This window comes from Brachyhypopomus gauderio, chromosome 15 (genome assembly GCF_052324685.1).
Source record: "Brachyhypopomus gauderio isolate BG-103 chromosome 15, BGAUD_0.2, whole genome shotgun sequence".
Classification (NCBI taxonomy): domain Eukaryota; kingdom Metazoa; phylum Chordata; class Actinopteri; order Gymnotiformes; family Hypopomidae; genus Brachyhypopomus; species Brachyhypopomus gauderio.
This window is the reverse complement of record NC_135225.1, coordinates 15,698,992-15,714,621: the sequence shown is the minus strand read 5'-3', so window position 1 is coordinate 15,714,621 and position 15,630 is coordinate 15,698,992. Positions and strand designations below refer to the sequence as shown.

Sequence of the window (15,630 nt, the reverse complement as noted above, 5' to 3'; positions counted from 1 at the left end):
CCCCCCCCCCCCCCGAACCGTACGGTGGGGACCCAGAGCGCTGCGAGGGCTTCCTGGTCCAGTGCCAGCTGTATTTTGACAGCATGCCTCATTTTGGTGAGAAAGAAAAAATCGCCTTCACAGTAAATTGCATGCGGGGCAAGGCACTGGACTGGGGAGCGGCCCAGGTTCACGGAGAGACCCCCTGCACCCGAGGGTATGAGATTTTCATCCGTGAGCTGAGAGCGGTGTTTGATCACCCCAGCCGCGGAAGATTCTGCGGCCAGAGTTTACTGCAGCTGCGGCAGAGAAGCCGTAGCGCCGCCGAGTATGCCCTTGAATTTCGGACCCTAGCTGCCAGGACCGGATGGGGAGAAGCCGCGCTGACTGATGTATTCCTGGCGGGTTTGAACCCGGACCTGCAGGCAGAGCTGTCATGTCGCCCCGAGGGTCAAGAATTTAATCAGGTGGTGCATCAGGCTATCACCCTAGATCGACTACTGCAGGAGAGGAGCCAAGGAGCGGCGCTTCCTATTACCCCGCAGGCTCCCGTACACACACCGCCCCGTGAGACCACTACAGCCGAGCCCATGGAGATGGGTGCTATCGCCCCCCCCCCCCCCCTCGCTCGTACCACAGGTCCAAGGAGGGGGCGGGCTAGGGTAAGTATATCTCTGATGGGTAATCTTCTAACATGGGAGGTGTCTGTGTCTTACGGGGCGATGTCCCTATCTGTGTTCGCTTTAGTGGACTCGGGAGCCTCGGGGAACATAATGAGGAGGAGCGTCGCTGAGCAGCTGAGGGTGCCTCTGATTCGTCTGGAGGAGTCGAGACACGTGCAAGCACTGGACGGGCGACCTGTGGGCGGGGGTTTTATTTCTCACCGCACTGCACCAGTCACCGTATACGTTCAGGGCCGTAGGGAGAATATTAGTTTTTTTATCCTTCCTTCCACACGCTACCCTATCATGTTAGGTCTCCCTTGGTTCAAGCTTCACAACCCCGTCATCGACTGGTCCACGGGTAGGCTGCTGAAGTGGGTAGCACCCCTCCTAGGCACTCGGTCGCCCTCCCGTGTGTTCGCGCAATCCACCAGCGTAGAGAGCCCTAACATCAGCACCACTCCGGTCATTCCCGCTCCATACCGTGAACTAGCGGAGGTATTCAGTGCTGTCAAGGCCACCCAGTTACCACCCCACCGACCCTGGGACTGTCACATCACCCTCAGGGCGGGTACTACGCCACCGCGCGGTCGAGTCTATCCACTTTCTCAGGAAGAGGAGCGGGTTATGGCTCAGTATATAAAGGAGGCTCTCGCTCAGGGCTATATTACTCCCTCCACCTCTCCCGCCTCAGCCAGCGTCTTCTTCGTAAAGAAGAAGGACGGGGGTCTGAGGCCATGCGTAGACTATCGAGGGCTCAATTCCCTCTTAGTGAACTTTGCCTACCCGCTGCCGCTAGTGCCGTCGGCACTGGAGCAGTTAAGTTCGGCTAAGGTTTTCACTAAGCTAGATCTACGCAGCGCCTACAACCTTATTCGCGTACGCGCGGGTGATGAATGGAAGACGGCATTTAGTACCTCTACGGGTCACTATGAGTATTGCGTCTTGCCTTATGGCTTGGCCTCTGCTCCGTCGTTCTTCCAGGCGTTCATTAATGAGGTCTTAAGGGAGTATCTGAATAGATGCGTTGTCACTTACATCGATGACATCCTGATCTATTCACCCTCCTTCGACCAACATGTGCGTGATGTACGAGCAGTTCTGGGCACACTCTTGCGCAATCGTTTGTATTGCAAGCTCGAGAAGTGCGAGTTCCATCTCAGTGAGGTGAACTTCCTAGGTTACAACATTAGGCCAGGCTCCGTGCACATGCAGCACAGGAAGGTGGAGGCGGTCGTGAAATGGACACAGCCTCACACACGGCACGAGCTTCAGAGGTTTCTGGGCTTCGCGAATTTCTATAGGCGGTTCATACGCGCATATAGCCAGATCGCAGAGCCCCTTATTGATATGCTGAGAGGGGGAGGTACTAAGTTTCGCTGGACAGAGAGATCTACGAGAGCGTTCAACCAGCTGAAGCTAGCGTTTGTCGACGCGCCGGTTCTGCACCAACCGGATCCTAACCGTCCCTTCATAGTGGAGGTGGATGCGTCGAACGTGGGAGTAGGCGCGGTGCTTTCCCAGCGGCCGAAGAAGCATAGCTCCCTCCGTCCCATAGCCTTTTACTCCAAGAAGCTCACCGCTGCCGAACGCAACTACGGGGTGGGAGACCGTGAGTTGTTGGCGATGCGCAAGGCATTCGGTGAGTGGCGGCATTGGCTAGAGGGGGCTAAGCATCCGTTCACCGTGCTTACGGACCACAAAAACCTGGAATACATCAGGACCACAAAACGGATGAATGCCCGTCAAGCCAGGTGGTCTCTGTATTTCTCTCGTTTCAAGCTCCAGGTGACGTACCGGCCAGGAGAGAAGAACCATCGTGCGGATGTGCTGTCTAGGTCCTTTCCTGGCAGCACAGAGTCTATGAGCGAGGAGCCGGTGCTTACACCGGAGGGCGTAGTGGGAGCTTTGGAGTGGAAGATCGATCGGGAGATCAAGGCAGCGAACCCGCATCCAGGTTGCCCGCCTCACCGTAAGTACGTTCCCCCCGCGCACCGTAGTGCCCTCATCAGCTGGGCTCATACGTCAGTGGGGACGGGGCACCCAGGGGTGTCTAAAACGACTCAGTTGTTGGGGACTCGCTACTGGTGGCCGGGGCTGCACCGGGACGTACTGCAGCAGGTGGCGTCCTGCGCGGTGTGTGCGCGGTGCAAGGTGCCTCACACTCCTCCTGCGGGTAAGCTCCTCCCTCTCCCTACACCCAGGCAACCATGGACGCACATCGCTTTGGACTTCATCACGGACCTCCCCCCGTCCGAGGAGAACACGGTCATCATGGTGGTAATCGACCGGTTCTCGAAGATGGTCTGCTTTCTTCCCCTGCGGGGCCTGCCCACCGCGTGGGAGACTGCGGATCTCTTGTTTCGGCACATATTCTGGCAGTTCAGTCTGCTTGAGGATATCGTGTCGGACAGGGGACCGCAGTTCACCTCGCGTGTGTGGTGGGAGTTCCTGTCCAAGCTGAACATCACGGTTAGCCTAACCTCTGGTTACCATCCGCAGGCTAACGGACAGGTGGAGCGCGCGAACCAGGAGGTGGGAAAGTTCCTGCGCGCGTACTGCAGCGAGCACGCGGACACATGGTGCGCCCTTCTGCACTGGGCCGAGTACGCACACAACTCCCTCACTCATTGCAGCATGGGGATGACACCGTTCGAGTGCGTGCTCAGTCGCCAGCCGCCGCTCTATCCGTGGAACACCGCCTCCTCGGACCAGCTCATCGTCGAGGAGTGGTGTAAGAGGAGCGAGCGGGTGTGGGAGGACACCCATCAGCGGCTGAACGAGGCGATCCGGTGGTTCAAGAGGAAAGCCGACCGTCGAAGGGGAGAGGCCCCATCTTATCAGGTAGGGGATAAGGTGTGGGTCTCTACTGGAGACGGACGCCTGGGCAGGAGAGGTAAACTGGGGGAGAGATATGCTGGCCCGTACGTCATCTTGAGGCGGCTTAACCCAGTCACCTATCGCATCAGTCTGCCCGAAGACAGACGTGTGTCGCGTGCGTTTCATGTGTCCGCTCTCAAGCCATACAGAGCAGGTGCACTGGAGGAGGCCTCGACGTCGCGGCCACCCTCGCCGCTGCAGTTGTCGGACGGACCCGCGTACCTCGTGGAGAGGCTACTGGACTTGCGGCGCAGAAGGGGTGGTTTGCAGTACCTAGTGGACTGGGTCGGATACGGACCGGAAGAGCGTTCTTGGATTCCGGCCTCTCAAGTGGTAGGCCCCTCCCTTATCGCTGACTTCCACAGGGAGCATCCAGACCGGCCAGCTCCGCGATGACGGGGAAGACCACGTGGGAGTCGACGGGAGGGGTCCTTGGGGGAGGGCTCTGTCACGGTGAGGGGGCCGGGTCGCCACCAGAGGGCGCGCATCCCGGCCAGCAGCCGATCCCAGCACACACCCCCGAGCACGCAACCACTCCCACCGTCGCAATCACCAGAATACTGATGCACCTGTTTCTTGTTACATTGCTCTTTTTAAGCCCGCAGGTCGTCCGGTCCAGTGCTGCACATTGCCACTACGAGCGTCACTGAATCCTAGGAGATCCTGTGCATATATTGTGTGTGCTGAAAGCATTACTTGGGCATCACTGTGTTGTGTTTGCGCTACGAGCATTACTTCTGCATCGCTGTATGCGCTACGAGCTTTACTTGAGCTGCCGTTTTGAGCCATGGAGAATAAACGTCCCTCTGTCTCACCCACGCCTCCGGCTGCCTCTGTTCCGACGCCTTCGGCGTCACACCCACTTCCTTCTCTGATGTCATGGACAGATGTTTATGCGTTCTTAATAAGCTAATTATAATGAGATTTATCCAGTTATCTGATCAATAAATTATTGTGTAAGCCACAATTTAAGTCATGTAAACACCATATTCTGATTAGAGTATGAAATTAGAGTACGGAAATAGAAATCAGATCAAGTAATCCGGGCACTACACTATGCCCACAATGGCTCTGTTTCCCATGAAATTTAAATGTTTATATTATAAAAGCAACACTTTTATATCAGCATGAACAGAGACTTTTAAGTATAAGGATACAGAGCAGAGACTAGAAAGAAGTAGAGACAGAGACTAAAAGCAAAAAATACTGATTAAATGGAGTTTGAAAATATTTATATTAAATAGAGTTTGAAACTGTTTAACTATTTAATATTCATCTCCTACTTTTGCTTGTGCTTGTTCCTTGTCTGTTTATCTCGCCCCGTTTCCATGGTTTCCCTCTGTCTGTCACACCCATGTTGTCAGTGTTTCCACCTGTGTCTTGTTAGTCCCATGCATTTATAGTTCCAGTGTTTCCCTAGTCGGGTGTCGTGATTTTGTTCATTCTAATGTTTGCTCGTTCATTTGTTCTATCTGTTCATTCATTATTCCTTCCTGTGTTCATACCACTGGTCTGTAATATTCTGTTCTGTGTTATCCTGCTTTGGTGTTTCTTGTCCCTTGTATCCAGTATGCATATATATCTTTCTTGTTCTGACTGCCCTCCTGATACTACCCATGCCTGCCTGTATGACCATGAGTTTGGAATTCCCTTCATTAAATCTCGCTCTCCTCAGCGTTTGTGTCCGCCTCCTCGCTCCGCAACATGCAATGCATTACGCAATGAAGGGGGTAAATTTGTAACACATCTGTTTTCAGTGTTACTAGTACAGATATCACGCATCCAACAAAGCTTCATTGCACAATTTGGTATGTTCAACATCTTATGTTATTCTAAACTTATCTTTCAAGCCAGCCCAAGTAGTTGGTCTAAAAAAGATAATAAAAATTTTGCTTAATTTTCATGCTTAGTACTTATTTTTGATTTTAATATTATATGCATCTAAAAATCTCTCACCTGTTTTATAATCATCATCCAAAGCAGCCTTCTGTTGTAGCATCTGAAGTTTTAACATCAGTAATTCAATCTAGAAAAAACAAATTATGTTAAAACTCCAGATCAGTGCCGAACACCATAAATGAGGCTGTATTACTCACCTTGGACTTAATATCATTTTCTTGCAGGCAGTTTTGCAGGCCTTCCTCATACTTCTTCAGTAGGTCATTCCAGTTCTGGTCCAAAAAAGATGTGGTACTCCCATAACCAGAGGTCATTGATGAGGCAGAGGTAGAATCTGAAGAGTCCACTGAGAAACAGGTGACCTCTGTATCCATGGATCCCAAGTCTAAGCCTGGCATGTTGTCTCGGAAGTCAGATGTCACAGACAAACACGCATGTCTGTCAGCACTGTGCCAGTGCACATTCTGTCCTACCCTAAGAAGTTCTCCATTCAATAATCCCTCCTGCAGCTTGTCTGATTCACCAGAAACAGCAACGGAGAAAGGCAGTTGTCTTACTGATTGCTTGTCTGATCCAGATGCATGAACAGGCATAACATCTTGCAGTGATGGTTCTGTATTTGTATTTGTGAATACATATTGCTGTTCTATATCAGATTTTGTCCTTGGTTGGTCAGAATCAGATGCTGTTTGTTCAGAGGTTTTAAATGCATATTGCCCCTGAAAAGAGTACTCAGATTTTCTATTTAAAGGAACCGGTAAAGGAGGTTCATTAATGTTTGTATCCAAAACGTTATTCATGTTCAGTGATTGCTGAATGAAGCTAAAGCTGGAGGTAAAAGTATCACCTGATTGCATACATGTAGAGTAGTCTACAGCAATGAGAGAGCTTTGCTCATAGCTGGATTCTGTCTGGATGTTACCATCTTGGAGAAGACTAGAAATACTCTGGCAGGCAAGTTCCCGTCTATCTCCCTGAGAAAATTCTTCATGTTGACATCGATTGCTGGGTAGTTTATCAGTTTTATCTTCAACAATCTGACCAGTGAAAGGAATGGACACCCGAGTTCCAGACTGTTTGTGGAGATCCTTGAGATGGCTGCCAGTCATATCACAGTTCATCTCTGCCCTCATATACCCCATCCACCTGAACGTTGTACTACAAGGAACATGTACCTTTGTTCCTGTGACACATCTACCTGTTTAAGAGGAAATTAAGGATATTAATTACAACAAATTTCATCAAATTTTAAATGATGCTAGAAAAAATTATTGTTCTTAATATTACTTAGGCTTTGTGTTTGCACAAATTTTGCCATAATACCAAAATGTTCACAAGACCCTGCTGAACAGTGAGTATTCAAAAACAGTAAATAATAATATATAATAGGCCCACAGTCCAGAGCAGAACTTAAGCCATTTAAACTCATGAATGGCTTCACCAACTTTCTTGAAATTAGAAACTGTGATACCCTATGGATGGACTTTTCATCAACCCCTGGCCCAATCAAGCTGAAATTTTCTTTGGGAAAGCCAGCTGAAGGATTCATAATGATGATTTGAAAAACTCAAAAACCTTGTGACCATTAGTCAATCAGATATTAATGGACATTTCAGAGGCTAAATATTTGCTGATCCACATGAAAAGTATCTGTATAGTGAGGAACTTTCTACAAGCCTATAGTGTCTTAACATTTGGCCAGGAGAAGGGATTGTAACATTATAGCAGATTAACAAACATATCACCTGATAATAAAAAATCACCTGATAATTCCTGAATTGATCTTTAAATAAATCAATTTAAAGATCAATTCAAGTCAGTATGTTATTGTCCTGTAAGGCTCCGCCCCTTCCTGTCTATCTTGTTTCTTATTCTGTCAATTATGCCTTCTTTTTTATATATGCAGCAATTTTGATAGTTATCAGCTATTTCTAATTTGGTTTTTGTTCTCTTGGTTTGGTATTTAGTCCTCGTGTCTGCTGACTTACTTTGTCAGTCGGTTTAGCATCACATTATGTCTTTGTCATGTTGTGACCTTTCAATGTTTCAAGAGTCTGTAATGGTTTTAACGGGCAGGCATGACGCAATCGCATGCTTTTGAATAGTTATTTAAATAAACAAGATAGAAAACTAAACGGGGCAAAGGACGAAGCATGCGAAAACACAATCAACTGAGGAGCTAATAAACGAGATAGACAGGCAAATCACTAACAGGGACATTCTACAAAAACGTTCACTTTTGACAGGTGGAACTTTTTCCTACATAAATTTCTTTTTTTAAGATTTTTAATTATACTACATTATTACTGTACTAATTGGCTATAAGAACATACATAAGGTACACCTAAATAGCTTTTTGCCTTTTTTGTACATTTATTTAAAGATTTCATATACCATTACCCATCAGGATTGTAACACCAGTGACAGTAACACCAGTGACAACTTTCAAAACAAACAACCCTATATATTGAATCTTTATGGACACATAACTGCCGTTGAGTTAATAAAGTATATGTTTTCCATTCAAAAACAAAAGCCCTTAGTTTCCCAGCATGACAGCGAGGACAGGCATTTTTGGGCATACTTGGAAAAACACTAAAATGGTTGAAAAGAAAAACTGACTCATGAGTGGTTTTAAAAGATATAATTGTTCAAAATATCATGTTGTTTTGTCTTAAACTGTAAATAAATCCCTACATTTGAGGGGTTTTAAAATGCAACTGCCCTGTTAAGTCTAGGGACAGAAAAGTGGACATTTTTGTAGAATGACCCAACAGTAACAGAAACATGAACGCATTACAAAACATACACATAACAAGAAGCAACCATGATAAAAAAAAAAAACAATCCAAAAAACAGCAGAACTAACCAGAGAACGGAAACTAAGAAACAACGAAAAGAAATACACTAAGGCAGGGATGAACTGAACTATAATGACAGCAGACAAAACACGAACTAGGAACAAGGAGAATGAAGGCGATAGAGACAGACATAGAAACCAAGGGAGGAACAGGCTGGGCAAAAGACCGACTTACAAACACCACAAGGCAACGAGGAATAAACCAGGACACGGGGAGAACGTCTAGAAAAGAGACAGGGCAAGGTTAACAATACTACAATGACAGAGGACACTAGGACACAGAAGGGCACGGCAAAGGATGGGGCCAGTGGACTTCGGGTAAGATGGGGTATAACCGGACAGAAAACAAGACTTGGGGACTAGACTAGGAAGACTACATGAGGAGGCAGATTCGGGGGACAAAGCAGGGCAGGCGGGACCAGGAACAAGGGGCACACCTGAGGGGAGAGACACAGAGACAAGGACGCCGATGTGGAAATGACAAGGGGAGACCGGGCCAAACCCAGGGCTGTGGAGCACTGAGGAGGGACAGGGTGGACAGACACTGGGGACTCTGGGATGCGAGACGCTGGACCAGAGGCAGGAGTAGATAAGGGGAAGGGGCTGAATGGGACAGGATTGGAAATAGACACAAAAGTAGGACCAGGGAACGGGGACAACACAAAGACAGTGGTAAGTATACACTGGATGACAGACACATGAGCAAGGACAAAATAGGTAACTAGACAGGGGACAGGGACATGGAACACAAAACACAGACATGGGTACATGGACATGAACGGTTTCACGAACATGGACCAGGATCAACAAAAAACCTGGAAGGGTACAAGGCACAAAAGGAAACATTGACACTACAACGGAACCATAATAGGGGGTAGTGTTGCACGGTATACCGATACTAGAGTAGTATCGCGATACTTCGTCATTAAAAACGGTACTATACCCAGTTTGCTTAGTATCGGTGCTATAGGACTAAGTGCGTTTTTTTTGTTTTTTTTTAAGAGCAGTATTTCCAAAGAGTGCCACACGGGGGCAGTGTGCGCGTACAGCAGTGCAGCGCTTGCCTCCTCTCTGCAGAATAAGAAGAAACGGTGTACGATGGCTGATAATACAAGCAATATTGCGGACCGTCCTCAGCTTGTTGAAAAACTACACGCACGAAGCGAAATATGGAATTATTTGCATACATTTCAGACAGTCATGGCAACCCCGTGGACACATCAAAACCGGTCTGCAAACGGTGCTTTAAAGCTGTACCAACCAAAAGAGCCAATCGATTCTTTTTACATAAAATGCGCTTTCGTTTGACCCACCCAAGGTTCCGTAATGCACAGAACAGTTGGTAATGCTGAAATGGCAGCTAAAACAAACGCAGTGTGTTCGCAGCTCGTCTTAATTAAACAAGGAAAGCAGTAGAAGTGCGGTGTGGAAATACTTTGGATTCGAAGCAGATACAGATGGAAAACCGAAGGACATGAACAAGCCAGTTTGCAGGCGGTGCTTTCGGAACATTTCAACGAAGGGCGCTAAAGCCTGGTTTATACTTGACGCGCCGCGAGCAGCGCGAGGGTCCGCGCGGTGAAAATGATGTAATCGCGGTAGCCTCGCGCGCTGTCAATTCGCGAGGTCGTGCACCTCTAGAATTTTGTAACTTAGCGCGCGCCGCAGCGCAATGAACAGTCATGTTTGTAGGGTTCACACACCAACAAGGTGGAATTAAAGCACTTGTACGTCACTTTCAAGGTCCATTTCAATGTTTCCCAGCACGTTAAACTTTAGTTAAATATTTATACATATACTCGAAATTATTCGCTTTTTTATCACATTATTTAATGGTTGTTTATTTTCAAAACGCCCAATCTTAACGTCTTCATGTTTCGTCCTAGAATTACAAGAGGCTAACGTAATACAAGAGAATGGTTCAGTCAGACAGCTATTTGTTTCAAGCATTTTCAAGCACGCGGACAAGGTGTGCGGACTCGCGCGCTACGGTCACTCGCGAAAGTTTAAACCTAGCTTAACACAACGAATCTGGCCAAACACCTGAAGGCACGCATATTTGTACAAAACATTCCAAGAGGTTGGTGATTATTCCCATTTCTAGTATTATAGCATACAAAATTATGTGTCCGATTATGGTATCCTAGCAAATGTCATATTCTTGGTTTAAGAGCCGTAAGTGCGACAGCATACAGGGAGAAAAAAAGAGTGATCGTACTACAATGGATCAATCATCTATGAATACTGAACTCTAATACTGAAGTTTTAGTTACTTAAAGAGTTAAAGTTGTTTAAAGTATACTTAAAATACACTTTTTGCACTAGCCTTTTTTAACTTCTAAATGTGAATTCCAGAGTGCACTACTATTATTTATGTTAATTTATATTAATGTGCAATTATTTATTTTTCTGTTTAAATGTGGTAGGGACTACACCTTTTATTTATTTGACATTTGTGAAACAAAATACAATATTCATTTGTTTGTTTATAAAAAATAAATAAAAAGCCTTTAAAACGGAAATAAGCACAGTATCTGACTTTGGTATCGAAAATCGTATCGAATTTCAATACTTTTTAAAGTATCGTATCGAAGTTGTAATTCTTAGTATCGTGACAACACTAATAGGGGGGAACAAAAACATTTCCAAGTCCAGGCCCACAGGCATAGTCTCTGTGGAGACTGGAGCAGTCTGCTGACGGGCCAGAAGCTGTGGGTGACCCCTTCCGGCTCAGGTGGGCAAGGAACGGCAGCCGAGGAGGCCCTGTATCTTGAAAAGTTGGCAACCCTGGTGATGTTCAAGCGTGCCCATGTAGCTCTTTGCCGTAACACAGTAAAAAAAGTGGCTCTTGGTCTCTGACAGGTTGGCCACCCCTGATCTATAATATGAGCTGTCACACCAAGATAATTCTTGTTGCTAACAGAGGTCCAGTGATCCCCAGTCAGAGCCACATTTGTGGCGCTCTTCACAATAACCTGTTTTACTTCCCTTTCCTCATCATACAGCTGCTGGATTTTCTTCGACATTGTCTTTCTGGACAGCAGTTCGTAACTTGCATCAGCTGATGCAATTTGCAGCACTTCTTGTAAAGTCTGGATACTTTCCTGAATGACCGTAGCGCGCGAACCTCCACGAACAGCGGAGGCGTTTAAACTTGCCGCGTCTTACTTAAGCCTTCGACCACATAGAGCGGTCTACAGTCCACAGCAATCCATCTCGCCACTGAATTGGTCAATTTGTCTGACGTGGACTATGACATTTTGTTTCTTAATTTGAACCCCGATATGTGGTCGAGTGTTGACTGGCGACACTGCTCGTACTAGGAATACATTTAGCAGCTATGTCATCATTACTGACCTGCGTGTTAGCCCCAACATGTTTTGTGTTGAAGTTGTAACGAAGGGTGGAAGTGCTCCTGTGATAAGCGAACTCCTTCCTACATGAAGTGCAAATAACACTATTTGTGTTTGTACTTCCATCTGGAAGTTTCTTATATTTAAATTTCCCAACCTCCAGCATAGTCTCTTCAGTCATCTCCATCATGATCTTATTGTGCGTCCATATAATCTGTATGCCTGGAACTCGTGCACTGAGAAACATTCCACGGTGCAAAAGTGTCTCATGCGTTAAATGCGTAAATTTTTTTTTGTCCATTAATTTTCCTGTAATTAATTATATATAATATATATATGCCAAATCACTTTCATGGCCACATGTGTATAAAATTGACCACCTAGGCATCCATTGTGAAAGATAGTGTGATAGGGTGACCCCTGTGCAACAACTGCAATCATGAAATTTCCTCGCTCCTAAACATTCCACAGTCAACTGTCAGCTATATTATAAGAAAATGGAAGTGTTTGAGAATGACAGCAACTCAGCCACGATGTGGTAGGCCACGTAAACTGACAGAGTGGGGTCAGCGGATGCTGAAGTGCATAGTGTGAAGAGGTCACCGACTTTCTGCAGAGTCAATCACTACTGACATCCAAGCTTCATGTGGCTTGCAGATTAGCTCAACAACAGTGTGCAGAGAGCTTCATGGAGTGGGATTCCATGATCAAGCTGCTGCATCCAAGCCATACATCACCAAGTCCAATGCAAAGCGTCGAATGCAGTGGCGTAAAGCACGCCACCACTGGACTCTAGAGCAGTGGAGGCACATTCTCTAGAGTGACGAATCGCGCTTCTCTATCTGGCAATCTGATGGATAAGTCTGGCTTTGGCAGGTGCCAGGAGAACGGTATTTGTCTGACTGCATTGTGCCATGTGTAATGATTGGTGGAGGGGGGATTATGGTGTGGGGTTGTTTTTCAGGTTCCATGAAAGGAACTCTGAATGCTTTAGCATACCTAGACATTTTGGACAATTCTATGCTCCCAACTTTGTGGGAACAGTTTGGAGCTGGCCCCTTGCTACTCCAACATGACTACACACCAGTGCACAAAGCAAGGTCCATATAGATGGGTGACATAGTCTGGTGTGGATTAACTTTACTGGCCTGCACCAAGTCCTGACCTCAACCCGACAGAACACCTTTGAGATGAATTAGAGCGGAGACTGAGAGCCAGGTCTTCTCATACAACATCAGTATGTGACCACAAATGTCACAAATGCGCTTCTGAAAGAATGGTTAAAAATCCCCATAAACACACTCCTAAACTTTGTGGACAGCCTTCCCAAAAGATTTTGAAGACTTTTGCTGTTCTAGCTGCAAAGGTGGACCAACGTCATATTGAACCCTATGGATTAGGAATGGGATGTCACTTAAGCTCATATGTGAGTCAAGAAAGGTGAGCGAATACTTTTGGCAATAGCCTCTGCCTGTCAGTCATGTCTCTATGTGTGTTCTGTAACCCCGCCCCATTGTTAGCAGTGTCATGTGTGTTTTGTTTAGCTGTATATTTAATGTATATAAGCCCTGTGTTTTGTCAGGTCTTGGCTGATCTTGTGCTACAGCACTGTTGCTTGTCTGTGAGTTCAGTGTGTTTTGATTTGTCTTGTTATTATGTCAGAGCAATCACGTGTTGGATGTGTCTATGTGTAACTTGTCTGATTTGCAAGTCTGTCCATGGCAGTTTCACCAACGATCAAAACACTCTTCCTGTCACAATGCAAACACAAATCATCTGAAACTTCACATGCATGTGCACAGACACGGCATGTTGAGAAACTCATCCAAATGCATAAAATTGGTAGGTTAGTTATAAAAATGAATAGGCAAGACTAAGGTGTTTTGAACCTTGGGAAAAGGTTTTCTATCTGGAAACTTAAAACTACACAGAATTTGTTCTCTTACTGTTCACCTGTAGTCCTTTGATTTATAAACATCCATAGGATTTTCTGTGTATTTAAAATAATATGGGTTTGCATAATACTAGTATTTACTATTTATTAACCTACAAATATCCAGTTTAAATATGCCTTTAATGTCATCCAGTCTCATTCTGGACATCCTTCCAGCAGAGATCATTCACTCGAATCTAGGACAATTAAGGCATTAAAACATGAACAAGTTAGAACGGGTGTGTTAGATGAGGTTTAGAACTTTATGGTAGCCCTGTGTGTCTGTTCTGTGTAGCCTACATCCTAAACAATCTTGGATGTTCAGGATGAGTTATGCGGACACGTTAAATCAAGACGTGCAATCCAACAAATTTGTTATGTTAAAAAAAATGCATGCCAATCTTCAACATTAAAGTCTTACTAATGATCAATTTTAATGAAGTCACTTTACGTACAGGCATATGAAATGCCTTTAGGCATATGAAATTACCCACTCACCTTTTACAGTTACGTCGCGGCGATATTTAAAATTGCTGTCAACGTTATGGGCTGAGTTGCTATCCAAAATGATCATTCCATCAAACATCATTTGTTTTTAAAACAGCAGTGATAAAATGATAAAAGCATAGTTCATTCATATTCATACAGTGTTAAAAAATGTCCTCATGCCCTCAAAAACAACGGGAGGTTCAGGACGTTTTTGGAACTCATGTTTTTGTCAGTGTCTTCTGCGAGAAAAATAAACGTTCTTAAGTCTTCACAGTTGATGATGTAATACCAGGAACTGACAGCAGCTAAAGTCTGTTTGGTATTTAAAATAAAAAACACATCTATTGTCCGTTCCGTAGTTTAACGGTTATGTCAATTTTCACTTCCTCCATGTGAGATAAAAATCGTGACTGGACGGGGAAAAAGCCAGAACAATCTCGCTCTGTGCTGTCCACAGCTGACGCCCGTTAAGAACATGAAAAATCATACTTGTACTTTGTCTTCTAATGAAACTACTATATTAGTAGGACACGTAGTTCGTTAAAATATAAGTATACTGTTTATCAATTGGTAGAGAAGAAAACGCGGTACTTTATGGTGCATTTTGTGTTGTTGTAGAGTTCCTCTTACGTAGGCTGGAATTTGACTCCCGGTTTCACGAAGCACTCCTCCACCTAGTGGTAACTGAGATAGCTGACCTATATATTACCACAGCACCCAGAAAATAATATCAGTCGATGTTACCAAGTTTACGCAGTATTAATGTTATGTATGCACACGTTTCTAAAGAAAATTGATAATTTTGTTTGCATGATTGTGTTTTTTTAAGCAGGTTTAACAAAGCCACTTAACATTCCAGATGAATTTCTTGTTTAAAATAATAACCTTGTCAAAGATAAACAAACAAGATATGAGGAACTTCTGAATATTTGCTAGTACTGTATTAATGTGCCACAAGCCAGAACAAGCCACTTGCTACAACCTTCATCTGATAAACAAGTCATGGGGCTGTTGGCTTCCAAAAAGCTCCCTATAATAGCTAGACCAGCTTTGACAAATGCTTTTGAGTAAAGCCTCAATACTAGTTAGCAGTCAAATTTGACTTTTTAAATAACACATAAAAACGTTTTTTTACTCCATATGAAAGTAGGCCTACGTAAAATTTCAGCATGTAGGCTATGGTCTTCCAAGTCAGTTTGTCTTCTAATGTTCATGTCCATGGACTAAAAAAAAACTTAAACATAAAAATATTATTAAATATGTTAGTCACTGGACAGGGTAACAGTCACATTCCATGAAGTCAATATTTATTACTAATCAAGACATTATGAATAGTGTTATCTAAAAATACATTTACCCCTGCACTGAAATTTATATTACACCCAAGTCTATTGGATGAGTAGCAACTCTTTTAAAGAAAAATTTTCATTGTAGGTAAATGTCATTACATTTTTATTCTGGTTTTGAGCTGAATGTGTATTTGGTCTCATGTAGTACACAAGAACTTCTCCCCACTCCTCCTTTGTCTGGAGTCTCTCTTGTCTATGTTGAGTCCCTGCACTACCTTTAATGTCG

The 15,630-nt window shown here is 44.9% G+C and overlaps 1 protein-coding gene across 3 annotated transcripts in view; it reads right to left on the bottom strand.

Annotated features, from left to right (window-relative positions):
- Positions 1-14,702, bottom strand: part of disc1 (DISC1 scaffold protein) — a 79,052-nt gene extending 64,350 nt beyond the window's left edge. For all 3 annotated transcript variants that reach the window (XM_076974239.1, XM_076974240.1, XM_076974241.1), the window contains exons 1-3: positions 14,065-14,702; positions 5,618-6,618; positions 5,478-5,547 (exon numbers count right to left, since the gene is read on the bottom strand). In XM_076974239.1, coding sequence (XP_076830354.1) covers positions 5,478-5,547; positions 5,618-6,618; positions 14,065-14,155 — 1,162 coding nt within the window. In that variant the 5' untranslated portion in view covers positions 14,156-14,702. The remainder of the gene's footprint in view (positions 1-5,477; positions 5,548-5,617; positions 6,619-14,064) is intronic.
- Positions 14,703-15,630: the final 928 nt, after the last annotated feature.